Source organism: Trematomus bernacchii, unplaced genomic scaffold, assembly GCF_902827165.1.
Source record: "Trematomus bernacchii unplaced genomic scaffold, fTreBer1.1, whole genome shotgun sequence".
NCBI classification, from domain to species: Eukaryota; Metazoa; Chordata; class Actinopteri; order Perciformes; family Nototheniidae; genus Trematomus; species Trematomus bernacchii.
In genome coordinates this window covers 31,361,259-31,381,276 of record NW_022987739.1, presented here as the reverse complement: position 1 = coordinate 31,381,276, position 20,018 = coordinate 31,361,259, and the positions used below count along the sequence as shown (strand labels likewise).

The 20,018-nt window shown below is 40.4% G+C and overlaps 1 protein-coding gene across 4 annotated transcripts; it reads left to right on the top strand.

Moving 5' to 3' along the window:
* Positions 1-2,362: 2,362 nt before the first annotated feature.
* Positions 2,363-18,141, top strand: LOC117495679 (trichohyalin-like). 4 transcript variants are annotated; one of them, XM_034147113.1, is made up of 4 exons: positions 2,363-2,434; positions 2,991-3,067; positions 8,214-8,303; positions 13,253-18,141. In XM_034147113.1, exons 3-4 carry the CDS (start codon positions 8,285-8,287, stop codon positions 17,209-17,211), a joined length of 3,978 nt encoding a protein of 1,325 aa, XP_034003004.1. In that variant the 5' UTR covers positions 2,363-2,434; positions 2,991-3,067; positions 8,214-8,284; the 3' UTR covers positions 17,212-18,141. The 4 variants fall into 4 exon arrangements, 3 of the variants coding, with proteins under 3 accessions (XP_034003004.1, XP_034003005.1, XP_034003006.1); XR_004557208.1 differs by lacking the exons at positions 8,214-8,303; positions 13,253-18,141 and adding an exon at positions 4,252-4,298; XM_034147114.1 differs by lacking the exons at positions 2,363-2,434; positions 2,991-3,067 and adding an exon at positions 3,385-3,400.
* The last annotated feature ends 1,877 nt before the right edge of the window (positions 18,142-20,018 follow it).

Here is a 20,018-nt window from a genome sequence, read left to right as displayed (position 1 = left end):
AAAGTGTTGGGGTTTCTGTTGAATGATCTGCAATAAAGACACTTTTCTTGAAATACTGTGCAACAATCACCTTTATGTGAAACCATCATTGAAATGAATGTCCCAACATTTCTTTTTATGTGTCAATAAGTTCTGAAGTTCATAATTTTTAGCCATGGATGTGTACTTACAGTACACATTTATATTCTGGTATAGGTAATGTGTGCTTTTCTTCTATATATTAATATGTTAGCTTATTCTGTGTTATTGCATTCCTATTTTTTTTGCACCTGCTATGCCACTTTTGCTGTAACAATGTACATTTCCCCGCGGTGGGACTAAAAACGGTACGGTATTTATCGCGATATTGAAAAATAAAGAAAGAAAAATTGAATTTGTTTTTTTGAAATTTGAAATAAAATAAATCTGATTTGTAGAGCATTTTAGTAGGATAGTAGTATTTTAAAGTGCCAAAAACAAAGTGACAGTAACAGACTGGAACAAGAGCAACCTGTGTTTTTTTACCTACTAGTACTACCAAACAAAGTAGGCATTTTCTTTGTGCCACTGCATCTCAGAAATAAACAAGGACATGTAATAATCAGACCCTGCAATAAAATAAATCAAGTTTCACTTTAGTTTTTCAAGTAACTCAACTCTAACTCACTCACTCAGCATCATCAGACAGATTTTTTTTAGGAATATGAGCATGTCCACATTTCCAGGTAGAAGCTGGGATGTTTGGGCGTTTACAATATCCCCTGCTGTGGAAAAAACTCTCTTGCTTGGTACTGATGTTGCTGGGACAGCAGTGGTCGCGTTAACCAAATATTTTTTTTAACAATGACGGAAAAATGTGAAAGCAGTCTGTCATTTTGACAGATTAGAACAAACTCGGAACAGCGCCAAAGTTTCCCCGCAGCGAGGCTCTGGTGTTTGCCGTGTTATGCATGCCCTCCAAAAGGAAATTATATAGTTTCCAAACCGTACTTTGCCGTACAAATCATTGAAATGTCTGGGAGTTTTTGCTTAGCAACATTTTACCAATCACAAACATGGACAAGTGTACTGACAGCGAAGCGTCATACTTCATTAATGAAAAGTAAACTAATATTAGACAAATATAAACTTTAAACATCCATGACTTAAACATATAATCCAGGATACAAGCCACATAGTTGCACCTGCAAGGTGAATATAGAACTGGTTAAAAAATAAATAAACTACTGAGTGTTTGAAAGCGTACAACAGTTTTATGATATCACTGCCCCATCTAAGACACGAGTGGATCTGACTTTAATTACATTTGAGTTGAGTGTTTCGTCAACCTAATGTGTTGCTTAAAATAATACTTCTGCATACAGTATGTGACAATGTAGGCTAAGTGTTGCACGGTCAGATACGGCTCAAAAAGCTGACTCAGATAAGGAAATATATTATGATATATTATGATATTATATGATCGATGATCTGATTGATGATGTGATATGAATGATAAGTGCGACACGTCGGTGTCTTCTCTTCATACGACAGTTTAAACTGTATTTCCTTTATCCTGTAATATGACTTGATATATTTAAACTCCGCACACTGAGCTCTGATCAGGCGGTGCTTTCACTGAGTCGATCTCTTTTCTATAGACGCCGGAGGCAGGCAGCGTCAGGTAAAACAAGTTATTTAGCCTTCCCAAACCTGAGCCTCACGCGCCGCCTATGATTGTCTCTCCACCACTTCAAAAACAATACCGTTTTTGCCAAGAAGGTGAGGCTTATTGACAGGGCGAGATATAAATATACTGTTGGTACTTCTCAATGTCTCTAGGTATGTAAATGTAGCCCTGTAAATACGATGTCGTTTTGTGTTATCTGTTTTATGTTCATGTTGTAACCTACTTGCTGCCATGTTGGACAGGTCTCCCTTGAAAAAGAGATCGATGATCTCAATGGGACCACCTGGTTAAATAAAGGTTTAAAAAATAAATAAAAATATTTGGGAGTTTTGATAAAAAAGTCTGAATTTAGACTTTTTACTTTTGATCAGAAAATGATTTTGTCAAAATCTTGACTTTTTTTTATCAGAAATTTGAAAATATTAGAATCTTTTCATAATTCTGGTAGAAAGTCAAATAAAATACAAATAAATCATAATTCTGGAAAAAGTCAAAATGTTCGATCATAAATCTATCGATTAGATTTCTGATTCGAAAATTATAAAAGTAGGGTAGACATGTGGAGATTATCCGACTGAACAAAACGTGATCCGTCTCTTGTGTGTCAACCACAGACCTTATTTCGAGAAATTGCATTGCTTTTTTGTCGAAGGAACCCATGCGCAGCTTACCTCCGGGTTTTAGGACGCGTCACTGTGGCACTCGCGCTTCCGCAATGCAAATCGGGCATGTCACAACATGGAGTCACACTCCCTTCGTAGCATGGACTTTATTTACAATTGACGGGTGAGTACATTACTAGAGCGATGTGAGAGTGCACAATGACATAAGTTTAATAATAGATGACTTCATTGATCAATGTTGGAACATGTCGTCTGCATTTAACCCAGCCTTATCTAGCTTACTGTTGTGATTGTTGATCAGCTGTCGTATTGTTGAGAGACTGTTTGGCATCATGTGCGCATTACTCGATTATGGCTGCGTTGGCTGGAACAGAGACGTGTAAAGTGTGTGTAGGTGCTTTTCAATAGTTTACTGAATGCCCTGTCTAAAACCCCATGGTACGCCACTCGTAACACATTCACTTTGTACCACTATAGCTATGAATACGAAACTAAAACATAGATTGGTAGCTGATTTTTTTTTTTTAAAGCAAACTCATCGTCAAAGCTAATGATTATAACAAACTTATTTTCACTTATATACAGTTAGAAACATAGAGTAGTTTAGACAAAGTCATTGTTTCACAATATTCGAAAAATAAAATTGTCTCTAAAACAAAGATTGTTAAGAGCATGTTTTGTTTTATTAACACCAACAATTATTTTTAAACTCTCCCTAGGTTCTTTAACCAAGCATTTGGTTTCCAGCTGAAGTAGATTTGTTCCTGCAGTGACATTATGACGACAGCATCAACAGGTGAGTTCAGATTGTATTATTGTGGACAGAGTTGGGTGTAACAAAGTAACGCGTTACTGTAATAACATTACATTTGTCGGTAACGGAGTAATGTAACACGTTACTGTTATAAATTCAGTAATCACACTATAGTTACACACTAGATTCTCCCTTTGAGAGATTAGACTAGTAGTTACTACATTATTCAGAAGTTTACAGTAACTTTGGATAATAACACGGCGGGTTTAATACACGGAGCCTCTCTTTTCCTCTCCCTCTCTCTCTCCCCTGACAGCCCGCCTGTGTCTCATGCAGCTCGCTGATCCAGTAATGAGTCACCCGACACGACAGAACGTAATAAACATGTATAACTAGTTTAGCTAGTTCCAGGGGTACTGTAGATAAGATTAGTAAATGTGATGGTCTAACTTTTAACATTTTAAATATTTCAAGTCACTAGAGGGATTTCCGCCGCAGGTTTATATTTTCGTAACATTTGCGCGACTTGTCCACATGCAGCTGTCACAGGGGTTGAGCTGCAGACTGAGACAGAGACATGGCTGAGACATCAACAGCTATCACTTTCGAGGGGTTGAGGAGGTATGCCCGTTATTTTAAATGTGTCAGAAGAAAGGACAGGAATGTGACGGTAAGGTGCACTGCTGCAAACATAACAACATCAAACCTCTCCACAGGCCCGGCTCCAGGATGAAATGAGTGAGGGGGCTGTAAAAAAATCCGAGGGGGCGATTTCTTTTTTCACAACAACGAAAAATACTGGCAATGTAATTAATTGACACACCAAGCTTTTTTCCTTCTCACTGCTCTACAATCTCTTTGCTTCTTTATTTGTATTCCGGATTTACCCCTCTCGTTCTGTTCTTTTCCTCTGATCTTTAATAATAGATATTACATTATTAGATGGGTGCACTTTGGTTAACAGACTAACAGTTATTATTTAATAATTGTGAAATTGATTGTACTTTTTGATGGATGAATGATGCGGGTGAGGGGGCAAAGAATACAATTGAGGGGGCAATGCCCCCTTTTGCCCCCTCGTGGCGCCAGGCCCGCCTCTCCAAGCACATTTCTGTGAATCTGCTGTTTATTGTGATATATTACACAACATAAGTCATTTAAAAAGAACAACCAATGCTTCCTCAAGTATTCATGAAATATGTTGTGAATGTTCTGATTTATTTTAGTGTCAGAAGATTTGCAACCTGTGAAGCGGAGCAGCAGCTATGGATTAAACATTAATCATGTTTTATGCCGTTCGCCAATAGCCTACTTGATAAGTCGCTCGTAAAACACAGGAGGTATGGAAACTAAGAACACCATATGTGGTAAATTGTACAGCTAATACAACACAACACATTAGTTGTATTTCCTTTAACTGGTGGATTATGGATATATAGTTGCTGATCGACAGCTGGAACACAAACCACTAAATACAAAAAAATAATTCAGATCCAGTCGTCATGACTACACGCCGGAGGGATTCCCCGATCATTTCTTACAGTTTCTCATCAAGGGGGGGTCTCCTGTCCCCGGGACAAACACACTGCCTGAGGAAGGCTATGTGTATTTATTTTGTCATTAACTTTTTTCGGACCACTTATTTCTTTATTTTGGTGACGATCCGACCTCCATGCTGCTAATCTGGTTCAAACTGCATCCACCAAACAATATGATTTATCTCGACCTCCCCAAAATAACCAAAATCTGACACGGTGTGAGATGTCTTTTTTAGCTGTTCTGTCCTCATTTCCTGCGATCTTCTTCATGCAGACAGTCAAAATGAATGAATGAATGGGCGTTTCTTTGACTATTTATAGGCAAATATGGGCGTTATGTGAAGCCCGCAAAAGCTGCGCCGCATTTCGAGTTGATTGTGATTTATAAAAGGGAAACCGGCGTAGGATGTGCCGTACGCAAGTCCTGTGCCGGTACGCAGTCTTTTATGAATCGGAAAGTGTTGGTGCGTATTTGCTTTGTCCTACGTAAGCAACCTTCCCACGCCAATCCTACGCAAGGCTTTATAAATGAGGCCCCTGAGCTACCCTAAACTTCTATCATGAACTCCCTGTGACTGCCATACATCCATGGTGACTGCCCGATTTGCATCTCTGCCTGATTTGCATTGCGCAAGCGCGAGATGGTCCGCCATATTGGACAGCTACATACGGCAACCCAAATAGGACACTTGACATCTAGACGGCTGCCCAATTTGCATTGCGCATGGGCGAGTCTTAAACTTAAACGGGTGCCCGATTTGCATTGCTCAAATATCTATACATCTGACAAAATTAAGACTTTTGTGTTTTACAACAATTTGAGAGAATACATCTCTAAAGGTGAATTTCACCCCACCCTCTCTACAAATGAGCGAGGAGGTGCCAGAAGGTGCTATATATATATATAATTCCAAAGCTGGTAAAGACATTTCAAATTCAGCAATAATTGTCATATAAGAAAAATACTGATCTAATAACAGAGATTTGTTCTTGAATCAACTTTTTTATGGAAAATATTTTCCATTTTATTTAATTTGAAATAAAATGAAAGACATTCACAGTTAATGTAATTAGATAAAAATTATTAATGCCATACATTTTTGCATACATTCACAGTAAATATGACTTCAGTATGATAGCTGTCTAACATAAGTTAAATCCATTTCTCACTTATTCTAAGAATGTACTTAACCTACTAAAAGGAGTTGTTAAATAGTGAAGTTACGTTGTAATCAGAGATGGGGTCGTTACTAAAAAAAAGTAATATATTACATATTACATATTACTTTAAAAAAAAGTAATATATTACACTACTTCGTTACTCTCTACATAAAGTAACTCGTTACTTTACTCGTTACTTTACTCGTTACTTTACTCGTTACTTTACTCGTTACTTTACTCTCAGGGCCGGCCCGCCCCTCCCTACAGGCAGATCACGCAGACTGCTAAAGTTTCAAATGTTCTCTTTAGTTCAGTTTCCATTGTCGCATAAGACTGATCCAGATAGCTCTGACTATGGCTGTCCTCTGTCTCCTGCTATCTGTATTTTGCGCAGTATATCTCTGAACGATGCGATGGTGATTCCACTGTGCAAATGGGCAACATTACCTCTACTATGAAGGATGCTACAAGCCTGTCCATCTCTGCTTTGGTTACCGGTCCTCCAAATTCTAATTTGTGCCGCTTCAGAGTCGGCGGCGGCGCACTCACAACATCCTCACTCTGGGTTCGGGGGTCCTTAGCTATTAGCTTCACCTTAGCATGTGTTCTTTGCAGGTGTTTGTTGAGGTTTGACGTGGTGTTTGCAGCAGTGGATAACAGCTTCTGGCCTGGACACAGTTTGCACCTCACCGTCACATTCCTGTCTATTCTTCGGACGAACTCAAAATAATGGGCATACCTCCACCCCTCGAAAGTTATCGTTGACTCTGCCATGTTTATGCAGCACTGCACGTGGAGATGTGGACGCGCAAGTCGCGCAGATTACGTGCATATAAACCTGTGGCGGAAACCCCTCTTGTCTGTCAGTGTGATTATGACTGATTTTATAAAAGTAACGAAGTAACGCGTGTCGGGGCAATGTTAGTAACTGTAGTGTGATTACTGAATTATAAAAGTAACGCGTTACACTACTCCGTTACCGACAAAAGTAATATTATTACAGTTATTACACCCAACTCTGGTTGTAATATCAATAACTCATCCCTCTCGTTCAGATTAATGTTTTTTTCTGCTTTGCGAAACGCCACTGTGTCAAATGTCCTATTTGGGTTGCCGTATGTAGCTGTAGTGCCACAGTGACGCGTCCTAAAACCCGGAAGTAAGTTTCTTCCGGTTCCCTCGCCAAAAAAGCAATTTCTCCATAGGATTTTGGAAAAAAGGATCACGTTTTGTTCAGTCGGATAATCTCCACATGTCTACCCTACTTTTATCATTTTGTAATCATAAATCTATCGATCATAAATCTATGATTAGATTTATGATTCGAAAATTATAAATAGTGCGTCAATGTGGCACTCTATATGGCGGGCCATCTCTATGGAGCTAATTTCCTGCCATAACTCCACAAACAAACTAAACAGGTTTTACAAATGCCTCATGATTCACTAACAAACACAATGTGGTTTGCAAATACAAAACACCATCTACAAACTAATGCATTTAGTTTTGCAAAGAAAAAACGTATCTATCAAACAAACACATAACATGTTTCTAATAAATCATGTTTCAGAGACAAATTCAGCATAGGTTTTACAAGTACACAACTTTTATAACTACAACACTTTTTTTTACAAGTACAAAACCTTTTTCTTCTCACGGCGGAATATTACTGCCAAAAATCACGTGACTTTTGGCAGTAATATTCCGCCGTGAGAAGAAAAAGGTTGTATTTGCAAACCACATTGTGTTTGTTAGTGAATCATGAGGCATTTGTAAAACCTGTTTAGTTTGTTTGTGGAGTTATGGCAGGAGAATTAGCTCCATACATCTCGCACTTCCGCAAGTTCACACCATGGAGTCACACTCCCTTCGTTGCATGAACTTTATTTACAAGTGACGGGTGAGTACATTACTATTCTCATCATTTTAGAGCGACGTGAGAGTGTACAATGACATAAGTTTAATAATAGATGACTTCATTGATCAATGTTGGAACATGTCGTCTGCATTTAACCCAGCCTTATCTAGCTTACTGTTGTGATTGTTGATCAGCTGTCGTATTGTTGAGAGACTGTTTGGCATCATGTGCGCATTACTCGATTATGGCTGCGTTGGCTGGAACAGAGACGTGTAAAGTGTGTGTAGCCTACTGTATGTGCTTTTCAATTGTTTACTGAACGCCCTGTCTAAAACTGTCTAAAACCCCACGGTACGCCACTCGTAACACATTCACTTTGTACCACTATAGCTATGAATACGAAACTAAAACATAGATTGGTAGCTGATTTTTGTTTTTTAAAGCAAACTCATCGTCAAAGCTAATGATTATAACAAACTTCTTTTCACTTATAGTTTATAGAAACATAGAGTAGTTTAGACAAAGTCATTGTTTCACAATATTCGAAAAATAAAATTGCCTCTAAAACAAAGATTGTTAAGAGCATGTTTTGTTTTATTAACACCAACAATTATTTTCAATCTCTCCCTAGGTTCTTTAACCGAGCATTTGGTTTCCAGCCAAGTAGATTTCCAGAAGTAGATTTGTTCCTGCAGTGACATTATGGCGACAGCATCAACAGGTGAGTTCAGAATGTATTATTGTGGACAGAGTTGGGTGTAAAGCGTTACTGTAATAATATTATATTTGTCGTAACGGAGTAATGAAACGCGTTACTGTTATAAATTCAGTAATCACACTATAGTTACTAACATTGCGCGAAAAAAATACTATATTCTCCCTTTGACAGACTAGACTAGTAGTTAGTACATTATTCAGAAGTTTACAGTAACTTTGGATAATAACACGGCGGGTTTAATACACGGAGCCTCTCTCTCCCTCTCTCTCTCTCTCTCTCTCCTGACAGCCCGTCTGTGTCTCATGCAGCTCGCTGATCCAGTAATGAGTCACCCGACACAACAGTAAATAATAAACATGTATAACTAGTTAAGCTAGTTCCAGGGGTAGATAAGATTGGTAAATGTGACAGGTCTAACTTTTAACATTTTAAATATTTCAAGTCACTAGAGGGATTTCCGCCGCAGGTTTATATTTCCGTAACATTTGCGCGACTTGTCCACATGCAGCTGTCACAGGGGTTGAGCTGCAGACTGAGACAGAGACATGGCTGAGACATCAACAGCTATCACTTTCGAGGGGTTGAGGAGGTATGCCCATTATTTTAAATGTGTCAGAAGGACAGGAATGTGACGGTAAGGTGCACTGCTGCAAACATAACAACATCAAACCTCTCCAAGCACCTGCAGAGGCAACATGCTAACACGAAGCTAGTAGCTAAAGACCCCCGAACCCAGAGTGATGATGTTGAGTGAGTGCCGTCTCCGAACAAGCAGCAACAACTAGAATTTTCACCGTTATTAACTTGTGTTATGTCTTCCTTATTGCAATAGTAATTGTTATATGTGCACATGTAGGCCTACGTTTTAAGTTTTGGCTATACTGTAGGCTGTTGCTGAGTAAGGCAAAAGTAATGTAAAGAAACGAGTAAAGTAACGAGTTACTTTATGTAGAGAGTAACGAAGTAAAGTAATATATTACTTTTTTTGAGAAACGACCCCATCTCTGATTGTGGATAATTAATATAAATAATTCTAACCTCTGTACCAGGGTTAATTACCGTTTTTTAGCTGGTAAAATGTATTAAAAACCGGTAAATTCAAAACCTGCCGGTCAAAATGTCCGGTAATAATTGGGGATGTTCCGATCGATCGGCCGATATTCACTCTTAATAGTTTGATCGGTGCTCTCTATAAAGGCAGATCAGGGGCCTCATTTATAAAGGGATATACGCTCAAAAAATGGCGTACGCCAGTTTCTACGCAATGTTTGCGATTTATAAAATACTAACTTGACGGGAAAATGTGCGGTCCTCCACGCAAACTCTAACCCATGCGTACGCACTAAGCACACAAACGGGAGAGACGAAAAACTGCGACACCGTTGGCAGAAGGAAGAATGGAGAGAAATATGTGGAAATAATACCATCAATTAAACGTTACCTCTCATTTATCAAATATGAAGAATTCATTTTCAAACATTGATTAAAGCCAATCTTAAAATGATTAAACAAACGCCTGTTTGAGACTCCTCAGTGCACACAAACACATAACTTGGAGAAATAAATAAATACGGATATGTTATTTAAAACCACCTCGAATATGTTGTGTTAATGTTTTGAAATGTTTTCTCATAAATGATGCGGTAAGCAGGAGGACAGAATTACGTCTAAACTGACGCCGTTTTGCATTTCTATAGGTTGTAGATACGAGCATGGTTTTATATACTATCACGTTTAATCGTGTTTTATGCCGTTTGCCAAGACTTGATAAGTTGCTCATAAAACACAGGAGGTATGGAAACTAAAACAACATATATTTGGTAGATTTGGCAGCGGATATAACTCAACACATTAGTTTTATTTCCTTTAACTGGTGGATAGAGTTGCGGGGGGTTGAGACGCATCGACAGCTGAACACAAACCACCAAATAAAAAATAAACATGAATTGACTCCACTCCGCAGGGATCCCCCGATACTTTCTTACAGTTGCTCATCATGGGGGGGTCTCCTGTCCCCGGCACAAACACACTGACACACACTGTCTGAGGAAGGCTATGTGTATTTTGTCATTAACTTTTTTCGGACCACGTATTTATTTATTTTGGTGACGATCCGACCTCCATGCTGCTCAGGCCCGGTTCTACGGGGGTGCATAAGGGTGCATTTCACCCTCAGTTGAGTCGTTATGCACCCTCATTTGAAAAAATAAATAAATAATTTAAAGTGAAAAATATTACATATATAATAACAAGTAACGTTATTATGTCAGGTGCGCGTGACCTGTGCCGCTGCGCGTTCGTCATCTGCAAGGTGCTTACACAGCAGTCAATGATGGACATCAGAAAATGGTTAAAACAACCAGCCCTTATCGCCAGCAGTAACACTGCATCTACTGCAGGTATACAGTTCAGATCATGGGGACATTACGTTACCCGCGGCCACTGTCGTGGACACTAACGTCCTCCCGCCCGACTCGCCGGCTTTGCCCGCCTCATCCTCGTTGCCCCAAACACCGCCACCCCTCGGCGGCCCGCAAGTGCCAGAGGACCTCGGCAAAACAGAGCCTGCCCAGGTATATTTAAAAAAGTACCCAACTCGCCTGTACAGTGGGGTAAGGCGCTCATTTTGCAGCTCATGGTTTCAAAACAGAGATTGGCTGGAATATTCATGTAAAAAAGATGCCATCTTCTGCTATGCCTGGAGACATTTCGGTCTTAAAAGGGGAGTGATTTGTAAAATATCCATAAAGAAAAAGTAAATCTGTTTACAGTTCTGTTTCATATGGGTGTTGAGATGTATCCATAGATCTCTTAATGTTGCTCTCAAAGTGCACCAGATTGATGCTTTTAACTTCAATATTTAAAAAATCTTCCCGGGGGAGCATGCCCCCGGACCCCCCTAGAGGGTGTTAGGTCCACTCCCCACTTATAAAAATAGCACTTTACCACTGCAAGGCAAGGCAAGGCAAGTTTATTTATATAGCACTTTTCAACACAAGGCAATTCAAAGTGCTTTACAAAAAATGAAAGACATTAAGAAAATGGCATTTAAAAACAGTCATTAAAAAGAAAAGATAATAAAATAAACATTAAAAGAAAAAATACATGGATAAAAGTTACAGTGCAGTTTAAGATGTGAATAGTTCAATTAAAAGCAGCGACAAAAAGAAAAGTCTTCAGCCTGGATTTAAAAGTAGTCAGAGTTGCAGTGGACCTGCAGGTTTCTGGGAGTTTGTTCCAGATATTCAGAGCATAATAACTGAATGCTGCTTCTCCATGTTTAGTTCTGACTCTGGGGACAGAAAGCTGACCAGTCCCTGAAGACCTGAGAGATCTGGATGGTTCATAATTTAGCAGTAGGTCAGACATGTATTTTGGGCCTAAACCATTCAAAGCTTTATAAACCAGCAGCAATATTTTGAAATCTATTCTTTGACACACAGGAAGCCAGTGTAAAGACTTCAGAACAGGAGTGATGTGATCCACTTTCTTAGTGTTAGTGAGGACTCGAGCAGCAGCGTTCTGAATCAGCTGAAGCTTTCTAATAGATTTTTTAGTGAGACCTGTGAAGACACCATTGCAGTAGTCGAGTCTACTGAAGATAAAAGCATGGACAAGTTTTTCCAAATCCTGCTGTGACATTAGTGCACCCTCTCTAATCTCAGATGCACCCTGAGTCATTTTGTTCTAGAACCGGGCCTGATGCTGCTACTCTGGTTCAAACTGCATCCACCAAACAATGTGATTTGTCTCCACCTTCCCAAAAGAACCAAAATCTGACACGGTGTGAAATGTATTTTTTAGCTGTTCTGTCGTAATTTCCTGCGATCTTCTTCATGCAGTCAGTCAGAATGAATATTAATACGGGGCGTTTCTTTGACTATTTATAGGCAAATATGGGCGTTACGTGAAGCCCGCAAAAGCTGCGCCGCATTTCGAGTTGATTGTGATTTATAAAGGGAAACCGGCATAGGACGTGCCGTACGCAAGTCCTACACTGGTACGCAGTGTTTTAGCATGATCACCTGAATCCCCGCCCACTATTTAGCGAGCTGCATGAGATACAGACGGGCTGTCAGGAGAGAGGGAGAGAGGGAGAGAGGGGGAGGGAGAGAGGAAAGAGAGGATCAATTTCTCCCGTGTTATTATCCAAAGTTAATGTAAACTTTTTAATAATGTACTTCATCTACTATAAGTAGTTTGTTTGAATGTAATAATTATGTTGTTTGTTGTTTGTGGAATCCTTTATTGAAAAATGAATCTGAAGTTTTCGATCTGTTACGATTATAAACTGATGCAATATAAAAATGACTCCCATTAACTGAGTTTTAAACATCAGCATATCCGGTCATAGTCCGGTAATTACCTGCTAACGGAAACTCTGCTACACAATTCGAATTATTATTATTATTGAAACATGACCGGTAAGTTTCAAATTTGTCCGGTAAAATAAATGATTTCCGGACATTTGACTGGCAAGAACAAATCCTAGCGGAAACCCTGCTCTGTACTTTAATAACATTTCTGTGAATCTGCTGTTTATTGTGATATATGACACAACATACATTTACGTCATTTAAAAAGAACAACCAATGCTTCCTCAAGTATTCATGAAATATGTTGTGAATGTTCTGATTTATTTTAGTGTCAGAAGATTTGCAACCTTTGAAGCGGCGGAGCAGCAGCTATGAATTACTGCCACCTAACGGAGTACAAATTATTTAATGTAAATTAACATCTCAAATCACAGTTTTTTAGATCGTGGGTACACCATCATTTTTTTCTCCATTTCATGTATGCAAGCTCTTTGGTGATTTAGCTAGTTTTGAGATAACAGCTGACACATTTACTCAAGTCCACCTTTTAAAATATATTACCCTTTCATTGGTTGATTATCTAATTCAGTTTTTTGTTGAAGAGTAGTTTTTCTAATTCTGTGTTTTCTTTTTCAGTTTCTGAGCTTAGGGTAGTTCTGCTGGGGAACAGCTGGGCTGAGAGGAGTTCAGTGGGGAACTTCATACTGGGAGAGACTGTGTTCAACACTGAGAAAGAACCAGACCGGTGTCTGAGAGTCAGTGGACAGTTAAAAGGAAAAGAAATAGTTCTTATCAACACCCCAGATCTGCTGCTTCCCAACATCCCCCAATGGAAACTTTCACAACATGTAAAAACCTGTGTGAGTCTCTCTGATCCTGGACCTCATGTGTTCCTGCTGGTTCTACAGCCTGAGCACTTCACTGAGAAACACAAACTGAGACTCTGCAGTTTCCTACAACTCTTTGGTGATCAATCATTCGATCATTCACTGGTATTAATATCACCACCTAAAAAGGGGAGTTCAGGTTTCATTGAAAAGGTTATGCAACATCCACCATTAAAAGACCTGATCAGAATGTGTAGAAACAGATATGCGAGTCAGAACCTTGACCATTCAGAGCTGTTAACACATTTGGGTCAAACTGCAAAGGAGAACAATGGAGAGCCTGTGAGCTGTGATGTGTTTGAGGATGCAGGTTTGATCATGGCACCAAAGTCTGAACACATCAAACCAGCTTTAAACCTGGTTCTGTGTGGGACGAAAGGAGCAGGTAAGACTTCAGCAGCCGAGGCCATTTTAGGTCAGAGAGAGCTTCCTTCAGTCTCCAACTCCTCAGAGTGTGTTAAACATCAGGGAGAGGTGTGTGGACTAAGGGTTTCCCTGGTGGAGCTCCTTGCTTTGTGTGGAAAACCTCAGGAGAAAGTGATGGAGGAATCATCCAGGTGTGTCTCCCTCTGTGAACCTGAAGGCGTCCATGCCTTCATCCTGATCCTACCTATGGGTCTCCTCACTGATGAAGACAAGGGAGAGTTAGAGACCCTCCAGAACACATTCAGCTCTCGAGTCATCGACTTCACCTTGATTCTGTCCACTGTGGAGTCAGATCCTACAGCTCCAGCTGTTGTTAACTTACTAAAGGAGAACAAGGACCTCCAGGAGCTCCGTCAGAGATGTGGAGGAAGACATGTTGTTCTCAACATCAAGAACCAGCAGCAGATCCCAGAGCTGTTGGATGCTGTGCTAGAGATGAGAGGTACAGGATCTAGGTGCTTTACAAAGGACATGTTCACCAAGGCTCAGATGGAGAAGGTTGTAGAGCTGGATAACACTATCAGAAGACTTAAAGCTGAACTGCAGGATGTTAAAAAGAAAACTCAGGAGGGAGATGTTGATGAAAGTCAGAACAGAGAGTGTCTCAGGATGGTGCTGTTTGGGAAGACTGGCAGTGGGAAGAGTGCAACTGGAAACACCATTTTGGGCAAAGAATATTTTGAATCAACTGTCAGCTCAAAGTCAGTGACCAGGCTTTGCAAGAAAGCAACAGGAGAGATTGATGGACGTCCTGTCGCTGTGGTGGACACCCCCGGTCTGTTTGACACAACACTGTCCAATGATGATGTTCAACAGGAGCTTGTGAAATGCATCAGCTTGTCGTCTCCTGGACCTCATGTGTTCTTACTGGTGCTGCAGATCGGCCGGTTTACCAAGGAGGAAAAAGACACTGTGGAACTGATCAAAACATTTTTTGGCAAGAGATCTGGAGATTTCATCATCATTTTATTTACCATGGGAGATAATCTGGAGGGTCATCAAACAATAGAGAGTTACATACAATCTAATGACCGCTTGGAAAAACTGATCAATGACTGTGGAGGGAGATACCATGTCTTCAATAACAGAGAAAAGACCGACAAGTTCCGGCAAGTCAGAGAGCTGATGGAGAAGACCAACAAAATGCTGAAGGAAAATGGTGGCAGCTGCTTCACCTCAGAGATGTTTCAAGAGGCCGAGGCGGCCATACAGAAGGAAACGGAGAAGATCCTGAAGGAGAAGGAAGAAGAAATGAAGAGAGAGAAGGAGGAGACACAACGAAAACACGAGGAGGAAATGGAAGCAGTGAAGATGAGAATGAAACAAGAGAGAGACGAAAGTGAGAAGAGGAGAGCCAGACAGCTTCAAGAAATGGAGGAAAATATCAACAAGGAACGAGAGGAGAGAAGGAGAGATGAGGAGAAGAGAATGAAAGAGGAGATGGAGAAGAAAAGGCAGGAAGAAATTCAACTAATTGAATGGGAGAAAAAACTTGTGTGTAAGATGATGGAGCAGAGTAATGAAGAGATAAAAAAGCAAAAGGAAGAATGGGAGAAGAAGAGTGAAGCAGCTCGGATCAGACAACAAGAAGAAAATGAAAAGATACGACAAGAGGAGCAAACAAGACTTCAAAGGATGCAAGAAGAGTACGAGCAGGAGAAACTAAGAAGAGAAAAAGAGAGAGATAAAAGTGAGAAGGAGAGAGCCAGACAGCTTCAAGAAATGGAGGAAAATATCAAGAAGGAGCGAGAGGAGAGAAGGAGAGATGAGGAGAAGAGAGTGAAAGAGGAGAATGAGAAGAAAAGGCTGGAAGAAATTCAACGAAAGGAATGGGAGGAAGAAATGTTGGAGCAGAAAAACAGAGAGATACAAAAGCAAAAGGAAGAATGGGAGAAGGAGAGAGAAGCAGAGCGGATCAGACAAGAAGAAGAAAATGAAAAGATACGACTAGAGGAGCAAACAAGACTTCAAAAGATGCAAGAAGAGTACGAGCAGGAGAAACTAAGAAAAGAAGAAGAGAGAGATAAAAGTGAGAAGGAGAGAGCCAGACAGCTTCAAGAAATGGATGAGAATATCACCAAGGAACGAGAGGAGAGAAGGAGAGATGAGGAGAAGAGAGTGGAAGAGGAGAAGGAGAAGAGAAGACAGGAAGAAATTCAACTAATTGAGTGGGAGAAAAAACTTGTGTGTGGAGTGATGGAGCAGAGTAAAGAAGAGATAAAAAAGCAAAAAGAAGAATGGGAGAAGGAGAGAGAAGCAGCTCGGATCAGACAAGAAGAAGAAAATGAAAAGATACGACTAGAGGAGAAAACAAGACTTCAAAAGTTGCAAGAAGAGTACGAGCAGGAGAAACTAAGAAGAGAAAAAGAGAGAGATAAAAGTGAGAAGAGGAGAGCCAAACAGCTTCAAGAAATGGAGGAAAATATCACTAAGGAACGAGAGGAGAGGAAAAGAGATGAGGAGAAGAGAAGGAAAGAGGAGAAGGAGAAGAAAAGGCAAGAGAAAATTCAACGAGAGGAGTGGGAGAAAAAAGTGTTGGAGCAGAAAAACAGAGAGATGAAAAAGCAAAAGGAAGAATGGAAGAAGGAGAGAGAAGCAGAGCGGATCAGACAACAAGAAGAAAATGAAAAGAGACGACAAGAGGAGCAAACAACACTTCAAAGGATGCAAAAAGAGTACGAGCAGGAGAAACTAAGAAGAGAAAAAGAGAGAGATAAAAGTGAGAAGGAGAAAGCCAGAAAGCTTAAAGAAATGGAGGAAAATATCAACAAGGAGCGAGAGGAGAGAAGGAGAGATGAGGAGAAGAGAAGGAAAGAGGAGAAGGAGAAGAAAAGGCAAGAAGAAATTCAACGAAAGAAATGGGAGAAAAAAATGTTGGAGCAGAAAAACAGAGAGATGGAAAATCTAAAAGAAGAATGGAAGAAGGAGAGAGAAGCAGAGCGGATCAGACAAGAAGAAGAAAATGAAAAGAGACGACAAGAGCAGAAAACAAGACTTAAAAGGATGCAAAAAGAGTACGAGCAGGAGAAACGAAGAAACGAAGAAGATAGAGAGAGAAGAGAACAGGAGGAGGAGGAGAAGACAAAAGTAATGGAGGAAAAACATGAAAAAGAACTGGAAGACATGAAGCTGAAATATGAAGAGGAGGCCAGAAAACTAGCTGAAGAATCCGGCAACTTTGGAAAAATAATCGAGTACTTAAAACCCATTGTAAATGCTGCTGTGGTTGTTGTCACGAATGTTGTCACGCAAAGCGTGAAAAAAATCGCATTTGGTGAGTAGCCTTTAACAAGTTAAACCAAAAACACAAGATGATACAACCGGTGCACCATCCTCTGATCTTCTTGCTGACTCATGATCATCATCACGTCAGCAGATAGAGCATCATGTCCTCTTCATTGAACAGCAGATTTCTGGAGGATAATTCTCAAACAGGGTCCAATCTAAGCCACTCAGAAAGAACTAGCACCCATTGAGACATTTCCATTCTGTGAGTATGTTTTTAGTACCAGCTGTAGTACAATGTCTAACTTTTCAATTGTTAATCGTTTAACCAACCCTCAAGGTGCAGATCAACTTTGTCTGTTTTATGGATTTAGGGTTATAATAATAAGTAGACTTGAGTCAAAGTCCCTCGAGGAATATGAGTATTAATGTGACTGGGTGGAGGGGCCTCATTTATGCTGACATAATCTTCGTGTCTCAACCAAGTTTCAGTTTATTTGTTAATCTGTTGTAATATTCTGGTGGTGTAGGGGAGCAGGGAAGCATAAAGGGGAGCTCACCAGGACAGGGGGGATTGTATGAAATTGTTTTTATCTGTTTTTATATAATCAGAATAGACAGTATTGCAAATTACTGGTTTTGAGTTGAAAAAGTGTGTTCATGTTCATGGACTTGTGTTAATCAGTCAGTCACTGCCACTACTTAACGGCACCAAAATTGTTTTGTGTCATCCTTTGTTTTATTAATATATATCTCTCAATATGTAGAGCATGTGCTGCCACAAGAGAGCGCCCTGTCTGTGAGCAGCTTGTTCTTAAAGTGTTGGGGTTCCTGTTGAATGATCTGCAGCCTGACTGCTGTTTGTGCAGTGTGAATCCACAATAGCCGTGTTCACACCGCAGTACTTTTCCCACTTTAGTTCCGATATAGTTCCGAAATGTCGCGTTCACACCAAAAAGAGCCGTAACTAAAATTAGTTAATCAGAACCTTTTTCACCCCCTTTTCCGTCCCTGCTAGAGAGCAGGTACTTTCGTGGGAGAAAAAGGTTCCTATTTCTGATTGGCTGGGCGGATTGCAAACCACGCCCCGTAAAACTCCCAAAAAGTTTTGTGAAGCCGCCATTTTATTATCCTTACATTAGCATTATTAGCATTAGCCCAGCGCACAAACGCAGAGAGACTAACTTGGCATGGCAACACAAAAGAAAACATGGGAGTGGTGGAGATGAGGAGGTGTCGGCGTTCTGGCGATTTACTCCGGGGACTTCGGGTGGCAGTATACGCCGTGAGGTTGTTTGCGGCCTGCCAGTAAACCCAAAGCCGAAGAAGAAGAAGTGACGTCAACGGCTTCATTTGGCTAATCCTCTCCCAGGAACGCGATCTGTACTAAGTTCATGAGAACTAAAGAGTTCTCATGAACTAAGTTCTCATGAACCTTTGTGGGAAAAGTACTGCGGTGTGAATGCGCCTTATGATTCCCATTTCTGTTATAATCATTCATTTGTTTTAGTATCATGTGAAGTCAATTGTTGGTTCAATAAATACATCATTTAAATGTCATTGTGTTCATGTTACCTCATTGCACACAAATGTGTTTTTATATTGTTTTGAAAGAGTAGAGTTTTCCCAGTTGTCCTGGAGATGTAATGTTGTGAATGCATAGAACATATAATATACTTTGGTAAAGTTTCGAATACAAACCTTGAATTGTAAACGTTTTTCTACCCTTCTACAACATTTGAAAATGTAATACGTCAGTGGGGACATCACTACTGTAAAGAGAGAATGCACCCCTCTGTGGTGGTGAGAGAAACTGCAGGCTGCAAGCATTTCTAATTATCATCCAAATCTCTTAACTCAGTGATTCACAACTTCTAGATCAGGGGTCGGCAACCCCTGGCACGCGTGCCACCAATGGCACGTGGCACCGTAACCAGTGGCACACTAGGAATAAGTGGAATAAGTGTACAAAATATTTATTTTATTTTCGGATCCTGAACGAGACCGCCGCCAGAGCGCGTCTCCCCGTTACCTGCACGCAACGCAGCCCCGCTCTCTTTAACTCCAGGTGACTTTCTGCCGCTTTCCTCCGTAATGCAGTGCTGATAGTTTCACCACAAAGGAAAGCACTTCACAAATTGTATTACTCATAAGGAGCTGTAAAAATGCCGCAGTTTTTGCGTGGCGATCGATATCGGCCGATACTCACTCTCTGCCGATCGATCGGTGCTCTCTAAAAAGGCAGATCGCGAGACGTAACATACATGACACTTTTCTCTGTGTGCGGCAAAACAAGCTCGCCAAAATCGCTTCACCAGTCTGGCAGTATTTTAAGGTGTCCGAAAAAGACAATAAAATAGCGGTTTGCAACGTGAAGCAGAAATCCTGCAGCTCCACCCGCTGTGACGGACCGGTGAGCGGAGCAGAACACACAAGAGTTAGACCTAACACACTTAGCTATTTTATCTACCTTTGGAACTAGTTATAAATATATTTATTCTTCACTGTCACTCATTACTGGATCAGTGAGCTGCATGAGATACTGACAGGCTGTCAGGAGAGAGAGAGAGGGGGAGAAAGGAAAAGAGAGCGCTTCCGCTCATTTCTCCCGTGTTATTATCCAAAGTGAATGTAAACTTGAATAATGTACTTCATTTGAATGTAACAGTTATGTTGGTTGTGGTTTGTGGAAGCGCCAGTGAATGAGCCCCATTAACTGAGTTTTAAACATCACTTTTCACGAGTGTTTTCATCGAGCTCTTCAACCCCCCCCCCCCCCCCCCCCCCGTTGATAATTCACGATCGTCGGCACGCTGATAAAAAAATAATTTAAAATGGCACTTCATATCAAAAAGGTTGCCGAC